The sequence below is a fragment of the Trematomus bernacchii genome, unplaced genomic scaffold (genome assembly GCF_902827165.1).
Source record: "Trematomus bernacchii unplaced genomic scaffold, fTreBer1.1, whole genome shotgun sequence".
Classification (NCBI taxonomy): Eukaryota; Metazoa; Chordata; class Actinopteri; order Perciformes; family Nototheniidae; genus Trematomus; species Trematomus bernacchii.
In genome coordinates, this window is record NW_022987660.1 from 572793 (window position 1) to 594398 (window position 21606).

A 21606-nucleotide genomic window follows, 5' to 3' on the forward strand; every position below is an offset into this window, starting at 1 on the left:
ACACACACACACACACACACACACACACACACACACACACACACACACACACACACACACACACACACACACACACACACACACACACACACACACATTATTCTGACAGTCAAACCCTACTTTTATTTTTTACGTCTAAACTAGGACTATTTAATGAAAGATGTTTTAAAGGTCTATATATTTATTAACCCTTTTTTGTATTTGATTTTTATGCATGACCTCCAAATCGATTTGACAGTCTTTTCCTAAATATACAGATACTGAGAGCTGACATAAATAAATAAAAGACAACACTGATTGTTGAGTGCAGTTCCTCTGTTTGTCCTCCAGGCAGCACTGTGAGCAGGGAGTCTATTTTTAGCTCAGCCTGTTAGCGGACAAGCTATTTATAGCCTTAGATCTGTTCACTGTTACACTGCTGAGGCTCTCTCACACACACACACACACACACACACACACACACACACACACACACACACACACACACACACACACACACACACACACACACACACACACACACACAAGTAGTCGTGCAGAGGGTAACAGACGCCTGAAGCATTTCCTCTGCATTAAACTGAAAATAGGTTTGCTGACGTATGCATTAATGGACACACACACACAGACATTCACACACACACTATCCATGCCTTTAGAAGTGAACACACATGCTTGAATGGACACGTATGTTGAGGGAAGATGTGAACGGGAAGTCAACGCTTGCTTCTCGAAGATATTCATAGGCTGACATAAGATATTCATGTGTGTGTGTGTGGGTGTGTGTGTGTGTGTGTGTGTGTGTGTGTGTGTGTGGAGCGTGTTGGCAGAGCTTCAACACAAACTCACAGTTAGCGTTTGTTCGCTAAGTGCCGCTCTAAAAGCCCCTGAACCCGTTCTCCAGTTCACACTCCAGTGCTCTAATGCCCCCAATGGAGACACACACACACACACTCATCGGCTCACACTCCACAGGCAGCTCCAGCCCAAACACACAGGACAAAATACAGCCAACACACAGCTGTGGCGTTAGCATGTAGCGGCGTTAGCTTCATGCAGCGAGGATAAAAGCCAACATTTTGTTACGTAGTATTTGTTAAGATCCGACCACTCACAATATTTATTTTAATTGTTGTATTTAAAAAAAAAATATTATCGCACATAGTCCCTCGATCAGAGCGTCCTTCCTTAGCAACGGTGTGTTCTCCTTAGCAACGGTCTGTTCTCCTTAGCAACGTTCTGTTGGCGAAAAATAACAGACCTCTGGAATGTCCAAACAGACCAATCAGAATCCATTGATCAGAGCGTCGTTCATTAGCAACGGTCTGTTCCCCTTAACATCGGTCTGTTCTCCTTAGCAACGGTCTTTTCTCCTTAACAACGGTATGTTCTCCTTAACGGTCTTTTCTCCTTGACAACGGACTGTTTTCCTTAGCGACGGTCTGTTCCCCTTAGCGACGGTCTGTTCTCCTTAGCAACGGTCTGTTCTCCTTAACGTTATCTTAACAACGGTCTGTTCTCCTTAGCAACGGTATTTTCTCCTTGACAACGAACTGTTCTCCTTAACGACGGTCTGTTCTCCTTAGCGACGGTCTGTTCTCCTTAGCGACGGTCTGTTCTCCTTAGCGACGGTCTGTTCTCCTTAGCGACGTCTGTTCTCCTTAACGTTATCTTAACGGTATGTTCTCCTTAACAACGTTATCTTCTCCTTAACAACGGTCTGTTCTTCTTAGCAACGGTCTGCTAGCGAAAAATAACAGACCTCTGGAATGTCCAAATTGACCAATCAGAATAGAGTATTCAACCAAGCCGTGTAATAATACAGTCGATATTACCGTAGAAGAGGAGAGGCTGGTTAAACAAATGGGTAAAGTATAGAACACTATAATGAAGATGTATAATGAGGTAAGAATTGTTGTGTCCCTGAGTATTAATATTGCATCCTTTTATTTGTATTATTATTATTACTATTATTATTTCATTCTGGATTTGTCAACTGTGATGTAGTTCATTTATGTATCTATATGTGTTTACTTTGTTATGTATGCTTTGTCAATCATTTCTTAAAATGCAAATAAATAAATGCAAATAAATACTTCTTTTTTTTAAAGAAGAGGAGGCTTTGTGCTCATTGTTTACACCTGATATTGTAACTTGCATCACCTGGGAGGTTTGGGTAAGAACATGCAACACTTTCTATCCTCCAGTAAATAACAGAGGAACCTGCATCACTTGGTCGGTTGGTTTCTCATCTGAAACACAATCAGTGTTTTTGTCAGAAACTCCTGGAGCTCGTGTTTTTAAAATGAAACAGCGAATCAGCTCACAGACAAACTGCTGACTCAGCTTCTCCCTCATGTTAGTGTTTTCATTTAATTAGTTTGGGTCTTCTGTGTTTTCTCTCCATCAGCAGCAGCGGACCTGCAGCTTTCTGCTAGTTTGAGAAGTTTTGTTTTCCTGGGAGTTAAAAAAAACACTTTTAAATCGATTAAAAATTGCAGTTATTTTGGTCTTTGGAGTTAGTAAATAATATGAAACAGTTTCAAAGTGATGCAAACATCCAGGTAGTGTCACCAATTACCACACAGTGGAATAAATGCTAAAATGCGTCAATAGTGGTGGCATTACCTGGACGTGTGCATCAGTTTTAAATCAGCTTCTATGTTTGTTTTTTCATAAATGGGAATTTTAACAACAACTCAAATGAGCCTAAAAGTGAACAAAACTAATGCTTATGGCACAAACACATCCCATAATGCCACCTGTAGCTGGATGCTTGCTATTTAAAGACAGCTTAGAGAACAAAAGCCAATCAAAACACAGTTTGTGGGAACATGAAGTGTTTTCCTCTTGTTCTGTTTCTCTGTAAACCTGGAGCTGTTTAAAGGGGACCTATCATGCAAAATGCACTTTTGTACGTCTTTTCTACATGAATATGTGTCCCCGGTGTTCCAGGGAACTCACCAAGTGTCAGAAAACACAACCCTCTCTATTTTCCTCCATACCCAAATCTCTAAAAAAGGGGCTGCAACGGATCTGATAAAAACTGATCCAGATTTGAACACTGTCCTGACGTCAGGACGGTGGCGCTACGGCTATTGGGCCAACTCCACCAATCAGGAGGAGACAGCCACGGCCATTGCCGTTCGAAAGCGCTGGAGACGCTGTAGTACATATGCCAGGCCTGTAGATGGTGCTGTTCTCACAGAATCAACCCTTGCAAAAACAGAGCTAAACAATTTCAAATAGAGCGAAATGAGGCATGGCTAAAATGCATGATCTGTTTGGTATTTTGAAAAAAAAAAAGTATAAATATGCCTTATATAGGTATGGTCCTACACTATATTATTATAATATAGCATGATAGGTCCACTTTAACATTCACCGAGCAGGTGAACCCAAACAGGAACACAGCTGAACAACGCTCAGCATATGAATGTGTGTGTGTGTGTGTGTGTGTATTAATGCAAGGTGACACGAATACACTGAACAGGTTACATTTAATTTTATTGAAGTCAGTTCACATGCAGCCGTCCTGCTGACACTCCCGTCTGTGTGTGTGTGTGTGTGTGTGTGTGTGTGTGTGTGTGTGTGTGTTTAACATCATTATAACTTTGGCAACACTTCAATAGACATCATGATTCATCTCAGGTCAGCTGGCGTCAAATAAGTTAAAGCTTCAAACACACACGGTTACAAAACAATACATTATCAACACACACTGATGTACACACACACTGCTGTACACACACACTGCTGTACACACACACTGCTGTACACACTGCCACACAGACACTGATGTACACACTATATCACATTTTTGTTAATAACATCTTTAGAAAATTGCAAACAATATGTACAGGATTATGCTCAGGCTTTAATACTGAGAAGGTAAGGAGGACACACACACACACACACACACACACACACACACACACACACACACACACACACACACACACACACACACACACACACACACACACACACACACACACACACACACACACACACACACACACACACACACACACACACACCACACACACACACACACACACACACACACACACACACACACACACACACACACACACACACACACACACACACACACACACACACACACACACACACACACACACACACACACACACACACACACACACACACCAGTTTGACAGTGAATAATAATAAACATCCAAGGTCTACTACTCCCTCTAGTGGTGGAGAGCAAAATAATGTTTCTGCACACACACTTTCACACACACACATTCCTGCAGAACATCACCACGCCTGGAGGGAGAATGTGGCACCCTGACCAATCAGAACAGGCTAAATATGACCAGGTTCCTGTTCAAAAAGGAAGATTTTAAATGGCAAAATACTTGATGGTTAATTTTTCTCTGGAAAGTAGAAAAATGTAAAGTATTGTTTGTCTTAGGGAATCGGAAAATACTCTAAAATTGATGCAAAAATCCAGGTAACGTGACCAATAGCAGTTTGCCTTAATTGGAGTTTAAAATAAATACCTAACAGTGTAATCAATGCATCTGAAAGCCATTTAAATCACTATTAATACTGCTCCTTTCAGCCTTAAATAAGAGGTGAAATAAGGTTTCCATGTTGGAGGAGATTCTTTACTTCTTTTACAATAACCTTGAGGACATTTGGTATTTTAGTGTCTCACACACACACACACACTTTCCCCCCCACTGTTTGCTGCTTCCTGACATTCAGAGGAGAACAGCTGATCTCCAGCTGAGCGGCGGCACCTCCTCACAGCTGACACCGCACTACTCTGAGAAAACACTACATTTTATGCAAAACACGAGGCTTTCAGGAATGTCACTCGCCGTCAGGAGGAGGACACTGTGATGTCGGACAATTATACCATTTCAATTCAAATGTCTAAAATCCCTTCTCTGACAGCAGGTGATATTTTATTTTGACACTGGTTGCTTCTAACAACAGCTGACTATAAAAAGGGACTCAATCACCCTCTGTCTGAAACCAGAGCCCAGTCTAACTCTGTTGTGTGGCAGAGAAACTTTTTAGTTTTAAGCGTTTTTTTAAACTCAGTCTGCTGTCACATCATTTTCTGATTTCCCGTCTAACTCTTCCTCTTCTGTGTGAAATCCTTCCTGTGTTTCTCATCTCATCTTCCTCCTCCTCCTCCTCCTCTTCCCCCCCCCCCCCGAGACATTTCACATTTACATCACATTACACAGTCTGAGATGATGAGAGCACCGTGTACCTGTCAGTCTCAATACACACACACACAGTCACACACAGTCACACACAGTCACACACACACACACACACACACACACACACACCACACACACACACACACACACACACACCCACACACACACACACACACACACACACACACACACACACACACACACACACACACACACACACACACACACACACACACACACACACACCACACACAACACACACCACACACACACACACCACAACACACACACACACACACACACACACACACACACACACACACACACACACACACACACACACGACCCTTCACAAACTGTTCCCCCGATTGTCTCTGATGATGATTTGTAATATAAAACGATTGTCCTTCAGAGATCATCTGTTCTGACAAAGTGCTGATGAGCAAAAACACAAAAGTGGTAAAATGCTGACTCATTTCCAGGTTTGAGGACTCATTCCTGCACCTCTCTGTGGATCAGTAGCTTCCTTCATTTCCTCAGCGTAGCAGTTAGATATTAAAACACTGTTTATACATAAATCCTTCACTATCTGCAGCAGCAGAACACCTTAACGTCTTCTTGAGCGCGTTGTGTTTTAGGCTTGGGTGACGTTACAGTCCGACGTCTGTGTTTTTAAAGCTCACATTTGTTTGATTTCTCAACTTCAGGGAGCAAACTATATATGTTTGGACTTAATGCAAAAATGGCCTTAATGACAGCCAAAAAAGCCCTTAGTCCAATAGAGTCTAAGGGTACAGGGTAATGAGGGGTTTTGAAACTGAAATGACATTTAATTTCTTTGTAATGATGTATATTTGCACGTAAAGTAGGCGTAGCAAAAGTCTACGAACTTCAGCAGGATTTGGCTTTTTGCTCGAACACTGTGAGCGTCAAACTGTTGTATTCAATGTCTCAAAGTCGCTTTAAAAACCCTGATTTGCTGATGTTTGAGAAGCAGGTTAATAACAGAAATACTGCTGTAAGAGTCTGATCAGACGGAAAGACAAAAATCTCCCCATATCTTTGCCGTTGTTTCCCATCGTCCAATCGGAGGAATTGAGAGGCGGGGCTTCTGCAGTGGAAGCAAGCGTTTAATGCTAAGCGAACGTTAGCTCACACTTCTGTCATACGTCAATGTTTTCCCAGCTGTTAGCGTACATCCCTGTTCCACAGAGGACAGGAACAGAGCGTTTGATGGCTGCCTTTTTAAAAATGAAAGGCTTTAAACAGAATCCAGTGTTTCCTCTCCTCAGAACGGAGGGTGTGATCCAGCGGACCCTCCTATAGGCATCATGGTGAGATAGTTGGAGGGGACGTAGCCTCTCTTTCCCCCTCCCGCCTCCACCAGGCTCCACTCAGGATTCCCCCGCTTGTCCTTGGCCTCCAGGACTCGAACCGCCTCTCCGGCTCGCATCGACACCTCGTGGTTTCCTCTGGCCGTGAAGTTGTACGCCGCCAAAACCTGGAGGAGAAAAACAAGACGGAAAGAAAGGGAGGTCTTAGTGGGTCTTTCCAGAGTCATGATGCAGCGCTACCGTCATTCACACGCAGCTTTAGTCTCAGTCAAACAGTTATTAGGATCTGAAGGATCTGAAGTTTACGTTACAAAGAGATTCCTATTTTGTTTTCTGGAAATAAAACGAGAGCACTCAAAAAGTGGATTTTTGACTGCGAGTCTGACCCTGCTTCCCAAGCTCTCAATGTGGCCAGGAAAAGGAACATTTGAAATATGTTCTAAGAGAAACTGTTTGTGGCCACTACACCATGTTCAGAACAGAGAGTAGAAGCTGCTATCTAATACGATCACACTCTATTGTTCAGGTCTGAAATGCTCCTTGCAGCACAGCAGCTCCATGTGTAAAGCCCCGGACACACCAACCCCATTTTAGGAGTCAGAGGCAGTCGGGCATTCGGGCATTCGCGGCGCCCTACTCAGCTTGGTGTGTCCCGCACCGTCGTCTCTTTACGGCACCTTTTCACACCTCCCGCTGCCGATGAAACGGAAGTGAGGGACCCAAAGCAAACTATTAAGAAGGCAAATGTGAGATTTCATTTAACTCCAGCTCTCGACACAGGTTGGGGAAAGCCCCGTGAGCTTCTGGCTGTAGAGTGAACATGGAACGCACACGCTCTTTGTTGTTTGTTTATATCACTCAGTCTGTTCTTCTTCTCTCGGTGTATCACGCAGTCTGTCTTCCGGTTGTTGCCTCTTTTGAATGACGAATACACACTACCGCCGCCTGCTGGTAAGGAGAGTTATTGTCACTCGTCGACTGAAGTCTTTGCGGTGTGTTCGTAGGCGGTGGCGTAGGCAGGCGGCGTAGCCGACGCAGGCGACGTAGCGGACGTAAAAGTCGGGACACCTTCGGTACGCGTTCTTTGGTCTCAGGTTGGTGTGTAGCGGCCTTAACATCAACAGACAAACATCAAACATTGAACATAACACAATCACTAGTTCATCAAACCACAACACACAGCCTTTTAAAACTCAAACCTTATTTGATGAACTGATAACTGACACACAGTATGAGATGTTTTAAAATGCCTTCTCCAGTTGTTCTCTTTACACACCGATAAACACACGGGCCGCAAACTGAATAGCGTTGATTTGGAGGCGATGCTGGTGTTTTGTGACCTTACTGGTTACAAAAACAAGACAATGAGAAGGGGAGGGTTTCAATGTTTACTCCTCCCTGTAACTGCAAGGCTATTTCATTGTAACTGGAGAAATGTTCTCAACTGTCTTCTAAATAAAGAATGTATAATAACAGAAAGACGTGACATTTGGCAGCGTGGCATCAGATGGAAGGTCAGCGCATTATTCCACTCAGGAACAGTTCTTTCAGTCAGTCTTCCTCTTCTGATGAAGCTGCTCAGCAATAGATCTCAATCCCATCTCCAACCAGAGACTTAGTTTGTTTAAATGTTAGTGAGGAATCGGCTCAGACACACCGACACAATCTTCTGCTCCTTACAACTCTCTGTCTGTGCTCTTTTAGTTTAGTTTTATTGTTCCGTTTGGTTGTTTAATTAACATTTCCAGGACTGTATGTTGCATGTTTTTATTTGATTTTTTTACATGGTTTAGTGGAATACTCGATTCTGATTGGTCAATTCAGAACACGTGGCACGTTGTTAATCCAGAACAGACAGAACGCTGTCAAGGATTTATTGACCGTTGTTAAGGACGCTCACATCTGCACAAAGAAGTCCGGTCGATTTAACTGTATACAGTTTGGCCGAAAAGACAAGAGGGACAAGAAAACAGTGGAGAAGTAACGGGGCAGAAACCCTCCTTTTTACGCAACGGTCCAGACATAGACATCAAACGGGGACACATATTCAGTGTGCAGTTCCTTTGGCATTAGGGCAGGGGTATCTAGATACTTCCCAAGCTTTGACATAATGAATTGTGCTACTTTTAAAGCAAGCAGCGATGTTTTCAAATCTGTAATCAAAACGCTATCGAAGCGCTTCCTGCCGTTGCTACGTTAGTTCAAACGGTAACAACGGACTATTTTTCTCAGCGGATGCTTGTCATTTTAAATAAATAATAGCGTACTATTTTTTAAATAAATAAAAACATTTCAATTAATATTGGGAGTCATGTTGTTACTTTGTTGAGAATGTGGCCGTGTAATAAGCGGGATAATGTGACCCTTCTCGCTGATCTGCCTGTCGGGTGTTCTTTTCCCCAGATCGACCGCCTCGCTGCACATCATCCCTTACGGAGTGACTTGTTTAAAGTGAAATGTGTCTTTAGGGTGATTTACCAAATCTGTGCAGGGACTACAGATGAAAAATAGCCTCTTGGCACATTTACAGAAATGCTGATTAATGTGCTGTCCTGTTAAATAAATGAGTAAATCAAATAAGTGCCGACTTCAACACATCTCAGGATCCATCCACCCGCCTCAGAGCGATAAAGCTCATAGAGTGAGGTGATCATGTAGATCTGAGTTGCACCAGATATAGGCGAAGTGACTATGCACTGGAAACAATGCTGCTCCTAAATCAATCATCTAAGAACAAGGTTTGGACGGTTTTGGAGTGGTTTGGGGTTTACTGAGGATGCCGAGTCCATTTCTGACATTTTCAGGATCACACATGACTCACACTGGGAAAGGCTGCTCCAAAAACAAGTTGAAAACAAGGTGTTTTTACTTGTAATAAATTCAAAAACCTGCCAATAGAACAAGTGACAGTTTGCTTGGTTACTACTCTCTTACTACTTTTAAATCCAGGCTGAAGACTTTTCTTTTTGCCGCTGCTTTTAATTGAACTATTCACATCTTAAACTGCACTGTAACTTTTATCCATGTATTTTTTTTCTTTTTTTTCTTTTAATGTTTATTTTATTATCTTTTATTTTTAATGACTGATTTTAAATGCCATTTTCATAATGTCTTCCATTTTTGTAAAGCACTTTGAATTGCCTTGTGTTGAAAGGTGCTATATAAATAAACTTGCCTTGCCTTGCCTTGGTTAGACTTCCTGAGATAAGAAGGGATATGTAGATAAATTACATCTTGTAATTATCTTGTAAACTTATGTTGAACTATATTTGACCAGAATCAGGAGTTACAAAATAATAAGCCAGAAATGCTGAAAGGTTTTCAGTTTCCTGGTGATTTTCCAGTAAAAAAGTGTTTTCTAAAATCAAGTAAGAGGATCCATCTTTTACAAATACCACAGCAGCTTAAACAGCCTCGTTTCATCTGAGACCCCACTCAAAATAAGATGTTTTCAAGAGTCTTAAGATGCAAAAACAAGACCCTGCATTGGGACTTCTGAAGTTGCGAGGTTTTACATTAAGTGTAAAGACATTCTGACATTCATGCACACCGGGGGAGACGCTGCGCTGAGAGGGAACTGGAAACCACTTTATTCTGACCTTACTGGTTAATAGAAGAGAAATGTGACATTTGGCAGCGTGGCATCAGAAGAAGGTCAACAAGGGCCCTGAAATCACACTTTAGTCTACAGGTCGGACCTCCTAGCCTCACCTCGAGCTCTGATTTACAACCAGGAAGTGAACAGGAAGAGAGATTTTCTTAACGTGAATACAGTTTGTTTAGTATCATGAGTACGTTATCCTGTAACTTGTAATCTATTACTCCCAAATGATCCTCTAAAACCACACACACACACACACACACACACACACCACACACACACACACACACACACACCACCACACACACCACACACACACACACACACACACACCACACACACACACACACACACACACACACACACCACACCACACACACACACACACACACACACACACACACACACACCACACACACACACACACACACACACACACACACACACACACACACACACACACACACACACACACACACACACACACACACCACACACACACACACACACCACACACCACACACACCACACACACACCACACACACACACCACACACACACACCACACACACACACACACACACCACACACACACACCACACACACACACACACGTTGCCGGGCAGAAAGTAGAAACAGAATCAAACAAATTAAAATGACCGTCGACCATCAGCTGTGTCTCCTGGAAGTAAACGAGTTGAAGAGTGTGTGGTTGCCAAAATAGAAATAAATACTACAATAAAAAGAGACCCTATTCTGCTTTTTGTGGTGCTCCCTCTCCTCTAGTGTGATATATAGGTTTTAGTGCATGTGAACGGTCTGCAGAGGATCAAATCCCAACGTTCAGGGTCACAGTAGAGACACTAAATACTGATATATGCCTGAAGTATGTATCGGGGTGTGTGTGTGTGTGTGTGTGTGTGTGTGTGTGTGTGTGTGTGTGTGTGTGTGAGAGCAGTCTCAGGGTCATGTGTTATGGACATGGGGGGGGGCATGAAAGACGCCTCTATAAAGGTCACTCAAGCAATCACTCACTTTAACAGGCAGCGTGCAGACACACCCACACACACCCACACCCACACACACCCACACCGAACACATTTAACGCTTTATCAACCCCTCGCCTAAATCTCTCTCTCCCATGTACACACACAGATAAATCGTCACACACTACCCACACCATTCCCCTATAACTCTCACACACATACAACTAGCTCACACTCACACACACAATCTCAGCCTGCATGCTGCATAAATTAACTCTCAACCTTTCACACAGTAACCCACTTACAAGGTTAAACTGCCAATTATACACATTTCCATTAATAACATATGCACACACACGCACACGCACACGTACACACACACACACAGTCAGACAGGTGACAAAGTGTTGCCTACTCAGCAGAACGCCGTCCAATCAATCAATAAAAGCTTCAGACACATGTAATTAAGGAAACACACACACACACACACACACTGCTCGTTATAGTGGAAGTTCATTGGTTAATTGGATAGTCACTGAAGTGCACTACTCTAGGACTATCAGTACGATTTTAGAGGAACTTAAAGTGGACCTATCATGCTATATTTGAATAATATAGTGTAGGACCATACCTATATAAGGCATATTTATACTTTTTGTTTTTCAAAATACCAAACAGATCATGCATTTTAGCCATGCCTCATTTCGCTCAATTTGACATTTTTTAGCTCTGTTTTAGCAAGGGCAGATTCAGTGAGAACAGCACCATCTACAGGCCTGTCATATGTACTACAGCGTCTCCAGCGCTTTCGAACGGCAATGGCCGTGGCTGTCTCCTCCTGATTGGTGGAGTTGGCCCAATAGCCGTAGCGCCACCGTCCTGACGTCAGGACAGTGTTCAAATCTGGATCAGTTTTTATCAGATCCGTTGCAGCCCCTTTTTTAGAGATTTGGGTATGGAGGAAAATAGAGAGGGTTGTGTTTTCTGACACTTGGTGAGTTCCCTGGAACACCGGGGACACATATTCATGTAGAAAAGACGTACAAAAGTGCATTTTGCATGATAGGTCCCCTTTAAGTGTAATTGTTATTTACATTTTATGCAACTTCTTTTTCACTTTTTATACCAAAACATTAGTTAATTTGCAGATTCATATTATGTTTAATAATTATGATGCATTATTATGGATTTAGACACGTGGTAGTGTGAACTAGTGACACTCCAAATTGCTAAAACAGATACATCGAGTGTGTGAAGTGTAATTAAGGAAACACACACACACACACACACACCTGGAAGCTGTGCACGGTCAGCCTTTGGCTCTCGGGGGTGTAGGAGTGTCGTCTGATTGCCCCCCCGTCAGGTAGGGTCAGGTGTGGAGAAGGGGGCGGGGCCTCTGACGCCTGGTGGTAGCGAATCAGCTTCGAGGAAGGAGCGTACCCTCGTCTACCTGCAGACAACATCAAAATCAACAGGGAATGAGTCCTAAAACAGCAGGAATGAGTCAGCATTTGTATCACTTCCTGTCCCCTGGGCTGGAAGTCAATGGTTTTCTGAATGGGTTTTGGTTGTTCGTGTGAAATAGGTTTGATTCTACACTCCCTGTGCAAATATATAACATTAAAAGGGAGTTAAATGTGAACGAGCGAGAGGGTTAGGGCGACAGACAGCGCAGCAGGCTGATGCTGTGAGCCATGCTCAACTCTCTGTATTTTAAAGTGGAGCAAAAAGCAGTCACTGTAGTTATCCATATACTCATTGTCCTAAGTGTTTTTGTTTTTTAGCTTTTAAGGTTATTTGTATAGTTCCATTTGGTGTAAACACTCGTCTTTAGCATCCTTTTTTAATGCTAAATTGTTTCTTAAAATAATTATTTTTTATTATCCTTTTTTAGCAATAAACTTCTGATTCTGATGGTTACTTGCAGTACCACCAAACGCCCACGAGATGGCGCCAAATAGCTACATTCCAGAAAGCTGCTCTGACAGTAAACTACAGTATCTTCTACTACGGCAGCATCTGTCCTTAAAGCTGCTAAACATGTGTGATAATCAGAGGTGGGAAGTAGTGGAGTACAAATACTTCCTTACTGTACTTAAGTACATCTTTCTGGTATCAGTACTTTACTCCACTACTTATTTTAGTGTTCAGCATCGAAACATTCATTAGCTAACAATGACATTATTGTTCTATTCATATAAAGGGAGGTCAGGCACTCTTTAAAACAGCTGCTAGTTATGGGTACTTTTTACTGAAGTACATTTCAAAGCCCTCTTTACTTTTACTTGAGTAAAGAAGTTTAGTCAGTACTTCTACTTTCACCAGAGTATTTTTAAACACGAGTATCTGTACTTCTACTTGAGTAAAGGATGTGTGTACTTTTGCCATCTCTGGTGATATTAAGACAAAATACAGATAATATTAAAACCCAGCAGCAGCATTTAGTTTCCTCTCACCTCCAGTGTGTGTGTGTGTGACAGTGTGTGCTTCTGTTGCACCTGTGTGTGATTTATGGTTACCTGCAGTACCACCACACGCCCACAAGATGGCACCAAATAGCTACATTTCAGAAAGATGCATTGACAGTATTTCCAACAGCAGCATCTGTCATTAAAGATACTTAAACATGTGTGACATTAAGATTAAATACAGATAATATTGCAGTTTGCATCCCCCTCTCACCTCCAGCGTCCACCAGCCACCTGCGTTTGTCCCCCCTGGTGTCGGCCCAGCTGATGACTCCCACCAGCTCTCCTCGGGCCAGGCTCAGGTCCAGGTCTCTGCCGCCCACCACACACACCGACACCTGGAAGATCTTCTCCGAGCCGTGCCTCTCCGTCAGCTGCTGGAGGCGCTGCTGAGAGGAGGGGCTCAGCGGCTGAAACATGGAGATAAGATACGATAAGATACACCTGAACATCAGCAGGAGAGGACTCTTTAAAGTAGAGACACTACATACTGATGTACACCTGAATATCAGCAGGAGAGGACTCTTTAAAGTAGAGACACTACATACTGATATACACCTGAACATCAGCAGGAGAGGACTCTTTAAAGTAGAGACACTACATACTGATATACACCTGAACATCAGCAGGAGAGGACTCTTTAAAGTAGAGACACTACATACTGATATACACCTGAACATCAGCAGGAGAGGACTCTTTAAAGTAGAGACACTACATACTGATATACACCTGAACATCAGCAGGAGAGGACTCTTTAAAGTAGAGACACTACATACTGATATACACCTGAATATCAGCAGGAGAGGACTCTTTAAAGTAGAGACACTATATACTGATATACACCTGAACATCAGCAGGAGAGGACTCTTTAAAGTAGAGACACTACATACTGATATACACCTGAACATCAGCAGGAGAGGACTCTTTAAAGTAGAGACACTATATACTGATATACACCTGAACATCAGCAGGAGAGGACTCTTTAAAGTAGAGACACTACATACTGATATACACCTGAACATCAGCAGGAGAGGACTCTTTAAAGTAGAGACACTACATACTGATATACACCTGAACATCAGCAGGAGAGGACTCTTTAAAGTAGAGACACTACATACTGATATACACCTGAACATCAGCAGGAGAGGACTCTTTAAAGTAGAGGACACTACATACTGATATACACCTGAACATCAGCAGGAGAGGACTCTTTAAAGTAGTGACACTACATACTGATATACACCTGAACATCAGCACGAGAGGACTCTTTAAAGTAGAGACACTACATACTGATATACACCTGAACATCAGCAGGAGAGGACTCTTTAAAGTAGAGACACTACATACTGATATACACCTGAACATCAGCAGGAGAGGACTCTTTAAAGTAGAGACACTACATACTGATATACACCTGAACATCAGCACGAGAGGACTCTTTAAAGTAGAGACACTACATACTGATATACACCTGAACATCAGCAGGAGAGGACTCTTTAAAGTAGAGACACTACATACTGATATACACCTGAACATCAGCAGGAGAGGACTCTTTAAAGTAGAGACACTACATACTGATATACACCTGAACATCAGCACGAGAGGACTCTTTTAAAGTAGAGTACTTGAGTAGATGTACTTCTATGAATACAAAGGAACAAATTCCTGATATAAATCACGAGTGATGTTTTAGTAAAGGCCTCCCTGAACACGTCTCACACATCAGGAGAATAGTAACACGCGTCACGTAAACACAGGTCTGAGTCTCTGCGATGACTCGGCACATTCTTCCTCCTGGACAACAATAACAGGTCTGACAGTGACGAGCGGTTTCACCGTCAGAGAACGGTACGATCTGCTTTATGAATAATTATAAATCATTAGGTGACTGTGCAGAAGCTCAAGCTGCCTGGCAGGTTTTCAGGAATGTGACCCAGAATGTTTGAGTCACCAGATGTTGGGATATCAGCTGTAGAGAGGTCTGCCTTCTCTTAATGGAAGTAGATTGAACTCGGCTTGTGGAGCTAAAAAGAACGATTGAAATTCTGCATTAATGTGTCTTTAAAGAGTGCCTGGTGTTAGCAGTTTAATGCAGGAACTACTTTCTCTCGACCTAACTACAGCCTCTAGTCCATGGGTCGGCAATAGGCCACTGGTGGCCCGCCAGCAATAATATTTGGCCCGGAAAATAATTTTGAGAATAAAAATAAAAGATTATTTTTAGATTTTTTTAATTTTCTTTTTACAATATCGGACCGACAGTCGCACATATAGGCTATAATGTCCGAATAGAGAATCTACCTACACCTGAAGAATGCTTATTGTACTTTTATCCATGTTGAGAGTGAATGACACACAGCACAGGCACAATCTGGCAGCGGGGTGCACTGACGCTGATAGTGGATCAATAAGTAAGTGGACAGCGCGTGGTGCTGAAATAGCCAACATGCGGTTTGTGGTTTGAAAAAAAAACACCAGCTCACTAAATCATTCAAACGTAATGTTTACTTATATGTGAACAGTAACAAAGTTCAGTCAAAACATTGACAACTAAATGGGAGAAGCCGCTTGATCATGGAGCCTTGCAACCCCTCCCCCGGCCCTGGCGCGAGCGTGGAAATGTGATTGTCATTTGAACGGGACGGCGCAAAACGAGAAGCATTCGGTCTACAATGACCCCCCCAAGCATTCGAACGTGTCACATGTTTTAACAATTAATTACTTAAATAAGCCTTTGATTATGTTCCGGCCCGCCATCTAGTGGCTCAGAAAAGAATTGGCCCAAGGCGAAACTTACTTGCCGACCCCTGCTCTAGTCCATGAGTAAAAAACGCTTTCTTTTACGCAGGTAGAAAGTAAATCGTTTCTACCTGAAAATGCTCAGAGGTGTAAAGTAACTAAGTACATTTACTCAAGTGCTGTACTTACATTTTGAGATACTTGTACTTGAGTATTGCCATTTTATGCTACTTAGTACTTCTACTCCACTCCAGTTCAGAGGTAAATGGTGTACTTCTCCTCCACTACATGTATTTAATATAGGGCTGTCAGTCGATTAAAATAGTTAATCGCGATTAATCGCAAATTAATCGCACATTTTTTATCTGTTCTAAATGTACCTTAGAGGGATATCTTTCAAGTTTTTAATACTCTTATCAACATATGAGTGGACAAATATGCTTTATATGTTTGTTTATTATCATTTGAACAATGACAAATATTCTCATGAATATTAAACACAACAACCTGAACATTACAAATATTCGCCTCAATTCAACCTGGAACCTCTCTCATACAATAATACTGTGTGTGTGTGTGTGTGTGTGTGTGTGTGTGTGTGTGTGTGTGTGTGTGTGTGTGTGTGTGTGTGTGTGTGTGGAGACACTGATGGATCGTTGGAGCTATGTGCCGCTGCTCAAGGCATATATGCTCGAATGGGAGCTGCCTGGACGCTGCAATAATGTTGCGCGTACTATCCGTGCTGAGTGTGCTGACTTTTCGTACAATGTCCCACTGTCTGGCTACCTGCATAAAGTCAAGTGCTCGGCGCAGTTGTCGGCGAAATGTCATTGAAACAGCTCCTTATATCCGTTAGCGCAGCTAGCTAGCACCAGATGCTAACAACAACACGTAAGGTGTGCCTCGCTCGCGCGAGTCGCGCCACACATACACACTCCCTCCCGGTCCTCCCGATGGCCAGTCTGGGCCTGCCAGTGAGCGTGGAAGTGTGGTCTGCCACAAGCGGGCGGCAGGAGCGGGACTGTCAGCATCAGCTTGTAGATGGTATTTTACACTCGATGCGCTCTGAAACTACGGCGGCCGAGGACAAAAAATACACATGCGTTAATCGCGTTAAAATAATTAGTGGCGTTAATTTTTTTTTTGCGTTAACGCGTTATTAACGCGTTAACTTGACAGCCCTACTTTAATACCTTTAGTTACTTCACAGATGTGGATGAATGATGTGAAATATAATCAAGTGTTAAATCAGACTTTAGTTCCACCTGGAGTAAATCCACAAGCTACCCTGCAGTATACAAAGTCATTCAAACTAGCTGCACCTTTACCAGCTTTGAGAACACTTTCATGATCAATCATTATAAAACATATCATATATATTATTCTGAAACGGACCAATCGTGACACACTTTCTGTTTCACCTGAACTCACCTGGCTGGACGGTGCGTTCAGGGTCTCCTCGACGCTCCGGCACAAAGTCTCCAGTTTCCGAGCTTCATCCAGCACCGCAGCCTCCGCCCACTCCCAGAATGCACTGGGGCTGAGGGAGCTTTTAGGGAGCTGGGGGAAGAAATTAAGAAAAGATAAGATTTACTTTCTTGATCCCAATTCTGGATTGTTTTTAATAAAGCGAACATGGTGGAAGTCTGCTTAATGCAGGAGACTTCCCATCGATAGAACATTCAAATAGGTTTGTGACCAAGTAGCTTAACACAGACGAGGAATTTGTCTCCGTGTTTTTGGGACAAATACATAAACATGCACGAAAACTATAATAACATAAAAAAATATAGCAATATTTACATTGAATATGGTTGAACTCTAGCCATAGAAATAAAATATGTGCAGAACTGACAGCCTTATTGGGGCCTTTGTATGTGAAAACTAATTAATGTCGTAAATGAATATTAAAGTACCAGAAATATACAAAATATACAAAAACAGAAGCGTGTTAAAACAAGGCACATAAACATAAAATATAAACATCCCAAAATATAAAATCAAACAATCAAATACATTTTCATGTCGACAGGGAAAGATCTGTAGAAATGAAACCAAAGTCATTCACGTTTTATCCTCTCTGGGGCAAACATGTTTATGTGTTGTTCTGCTTTAACCTCATCATGTCTGTAAATAAAGTGCCACAACACCACTATGTGCAATAATAACAGGTGCAATCACATATCTGCCACTATGTCCGGCAGTGGCTCAGTCAGTAGGGGCTTGGACTGGGAGCCGTAGGGTCGCCGGTTCAAGTCTCCGAACAGACTTAAAATATGGAGTGTGGACTTCTACTTGGAGAGGTCCCAGTTCACCTCCTGCCCTGCCGTGGTGCCCTTGAGCAAGGCACCGGACAACCCCCTTCCCCCTTCACTCCCATTGCTCCCCGGGCGCTGTACAATAGCTGCCCACTGCTCCTGGTGCTAGACTCCTGGTGCTAGACTCCTGGTACTAGACTCCTGGTACTAGACTCCTGGTACTAGACTCCTGGTGCTAGACTCCTGGTACTAGACTCCTGGTGCTAGACTCCTGGTGCTAGACTCCTAGACTCCTGGTACTAGACTCCTAAGCCGCGTTCACACCGGAGTACTTTTCCCCGTACTTTTCGCGTTTAGTTCCGTTAGTACCCCTTATTTTTAGTGCCTGCTGAGAGGTGGTACTTTCCTGGGGGAAAAAAGTGCCCCAGTTCTGATTGGCTGGGCGAATTGCAAACCACGCCCCGTAAAACTCTGAAATGTTTTGTAGACCCGCCATTTTATTATCCTCGCATTAGCATTATTAGCATTAGCATTCGCCCAGCGCACAAACGCAGAGAGACTAACTTATGGCAACACAAAATAAAACATGGGAGCGGTGGAGATGAGGAGGTGTTGACGTTCTGGCAATTTACTCGGAAGGCTTCAGTAGAAGCTGCTGGGAGTCCCAGCAGCTTCGACAGCTCTAGACTCCTGGTACTAGACTCCTAGACTCCTGGTACTAGACTCCTAGTACTAGACTCCTGGTACTAGACTCCTGGTACTAGACTCCTAGATTCCTGGTACTAGACTCCTAGTACTAGACTCCTGGTACTAGACTCCTAGTACTACTTAAGACTCCTGGTACTAGACTCCTAGTACTAGACCTGGTACTAGACTCCTAGTACTAGACTCCTGGTACTAGACTCCTGTACTAGACTCCTGGTACTAGACTCCTGGTACTAGACTCCTAGTACTAGACTCTCTGGTACTAGACTCCTAGTACTAGACTCCTGGTACTAGACTCCGAGTACTAGACTCCTGGTACTAGACTCCTAGACTCCTGGTACTAGACTCCTAGACTCCTGGTACTAGACTCCTAGTACTAGACTCCTGGTACTAGACTCCTGGTACTAGACTCCTAGATTCCTGGTACTAGACTCCTAGTACTAGACTCCTAGATTCCTGGTACTAGACTCCTAGTACTAGACTCCTAGATTCCTGGTACTAGACTCCTAGTACTAGACTCCTGGTACTAGACTCCTAGTACTAGACTCCTGGTACTAGACTCCTGGTACTAGACTCCTAGTACTAGACTCCTGGTACTAGACTCCTAGACTCCTGGTACTAGACTCCTAGTACTAGACTCCTGGTACTAGACTCCTAGACTCCTGGTACTAGACTCCTAGACTCCTGGTACTAGACTCCTAGTACTAGACTCCTGGTACTAGACTCCTAGACTCCTGGTACTAGACTCCTAGTACTAGACTCCTGGTACTAGACTCCTAGTACTAGACTCCTGGTACTAGACTCCTAGTACTAGACTCCTGGTACTAGACTCCTGGTACTAGACTCCTGGTACTAGACTCCTAGTACTAGACTCCTGGTGCTAGGAGTCTAGTACCAGGAGTCTAGTACTAGACTCCTAGTACTAGACTCCTGGTGCTAGACTCCTGGTACTAGACTCCTGGTGCTAGACTCCTGGTGCTAGACTCCTGGTGCTAGACTCCTGGTACTAGACTCCTGGTACTAGACTCCTGGTACTAGACTCCTGGTACTAGACTCCTGGTACTAGACTCCTGGTTCTAGGATGGGTTAAAAGAGAACACATGTCACTGTGTGCTCTGCATGTGAGACCATTAGAGAGGGTTTCATCCCTCCCATTCTATTCTATTTAAAAATGTATGTAAAACTGTATATAAGCTAAGCTTTCCTGTATTATGTTTAAGTATTCGTAAGTATTCACGTCAGATGTAAATACTTTTTGTTTTGTAAATACTTTTGCTATCCACTGTGAAAAAGTATAAATATAGGGAAAAAAGATATTTCGGATTAAAAAAAACTTGAATATTTTTGTAATTTGTTATGTATAACATTTTAAAGAAAATGTTACGACCCTCAATGCCTTGTTTCTGAAAAGGTGACTTTTAAATAGAGAATAACTGGACAGGAAGACAGTGAGGTAAACAAAGAGCTCCTCACCGTACAGCTTCTTTGTTGCTGTTGTTTAATTTGCTCTTTCACTCCACTATTAGTGCACCGTTTTATTATTAGTAGTATGTTGATAGTTCTTGAATCTGTTGCAACCCTTATGAATAAAGTATTTTAAATAGTTACCTGCTGAGCGAAGCTGAGGAACAGCGTCTCCATGTCAGAGGCCAGGTCTTTCTGAACGCAGCTGAACGACCCCAGCAGACTCCAGATCAGCTGCAGAGCCAGGCTGTTGAGCTGAGGCAGTTCAGAGAGCAGCAGGGTGTTCATCGTCCTGGGCAGAGACAGGGAGGGTGGTGTTATGGCGCATTTCCACTACACGGCCTGGCTCGGTATGGCTAGGCCTCGTTAGGACTGGCTCACTTTATGGCGCATTTCCATTACAGTTTAGGAACTGGGGCAGTATCTATAGTAACGCAGTGTAGGCGGAGCCGTGACGTCATCTTCAGAGGACCCCAGAAAAACAACACAGCCGTTAGCTGTTAGCACTCAGAGCTCACAGCTCCTCATATATGTTCAGAAACTAGACAAAAGTTAAACAAGTACAAACCACAGACTGCCTGTGTCATGGTGAATACAGTCGCTGCTTTATTTATGTCTGTATAGGCCGTTGTTGTGAGTGTGGACGGTCGGAGCATATACTGCGTTAGCTTAGCCAATCTCCATTTAGAAAACAAGCATTTTAAAAGGTTTTTCGCCTCCCGTCTGTCTGCAGACTTGACAAAGCATTAATTCATGGTTTTTACTAACTGGTATCAGTATGTTGTTACTTCGGCATCATTTTGAAACGTGTATTACAATTAAATCACGGTCAAATATGTCCATC

General features: G+C 43.0%; 1 protein-coding gene across 1 annotated transcript in view; it reads right to left on the reverse strand.

Moving 5' to 3' along the window:
- Positions 1-5485: 5485 nt before the first annotated feature.
- The window catches only part of arhgef37 (Rho guanine nucleotide exchange factor (GEF) 37), a 31471-nt gene continuing 15350 nt past the window's right edge, over positions 5486-21606 (reverse strand). The window contains exons 10-14 of the mRNA XM_034135427.1: positions 20907-21054; positions 17767-17895; positions 13811-14006; positions 12421-12578; positions 5486-6708 (exon numbers count right to left, since the gene is read on the reverse strand). Of these exons, the coding sequence (XP_033991318.1) occupies positions 6496-6708; positions 12421-12578; positions 13811-14006; positions 17767-17895; positions 20907-21054 (844 nt within the window). The 3' untranslated portion in view covers positions 5486-6495. The remainder of the gene's footprint in view (positions 6709-12420; positions 12579-13810; positions 14007-17766; positions 17896-20906; positions 21055-21606) is intronic.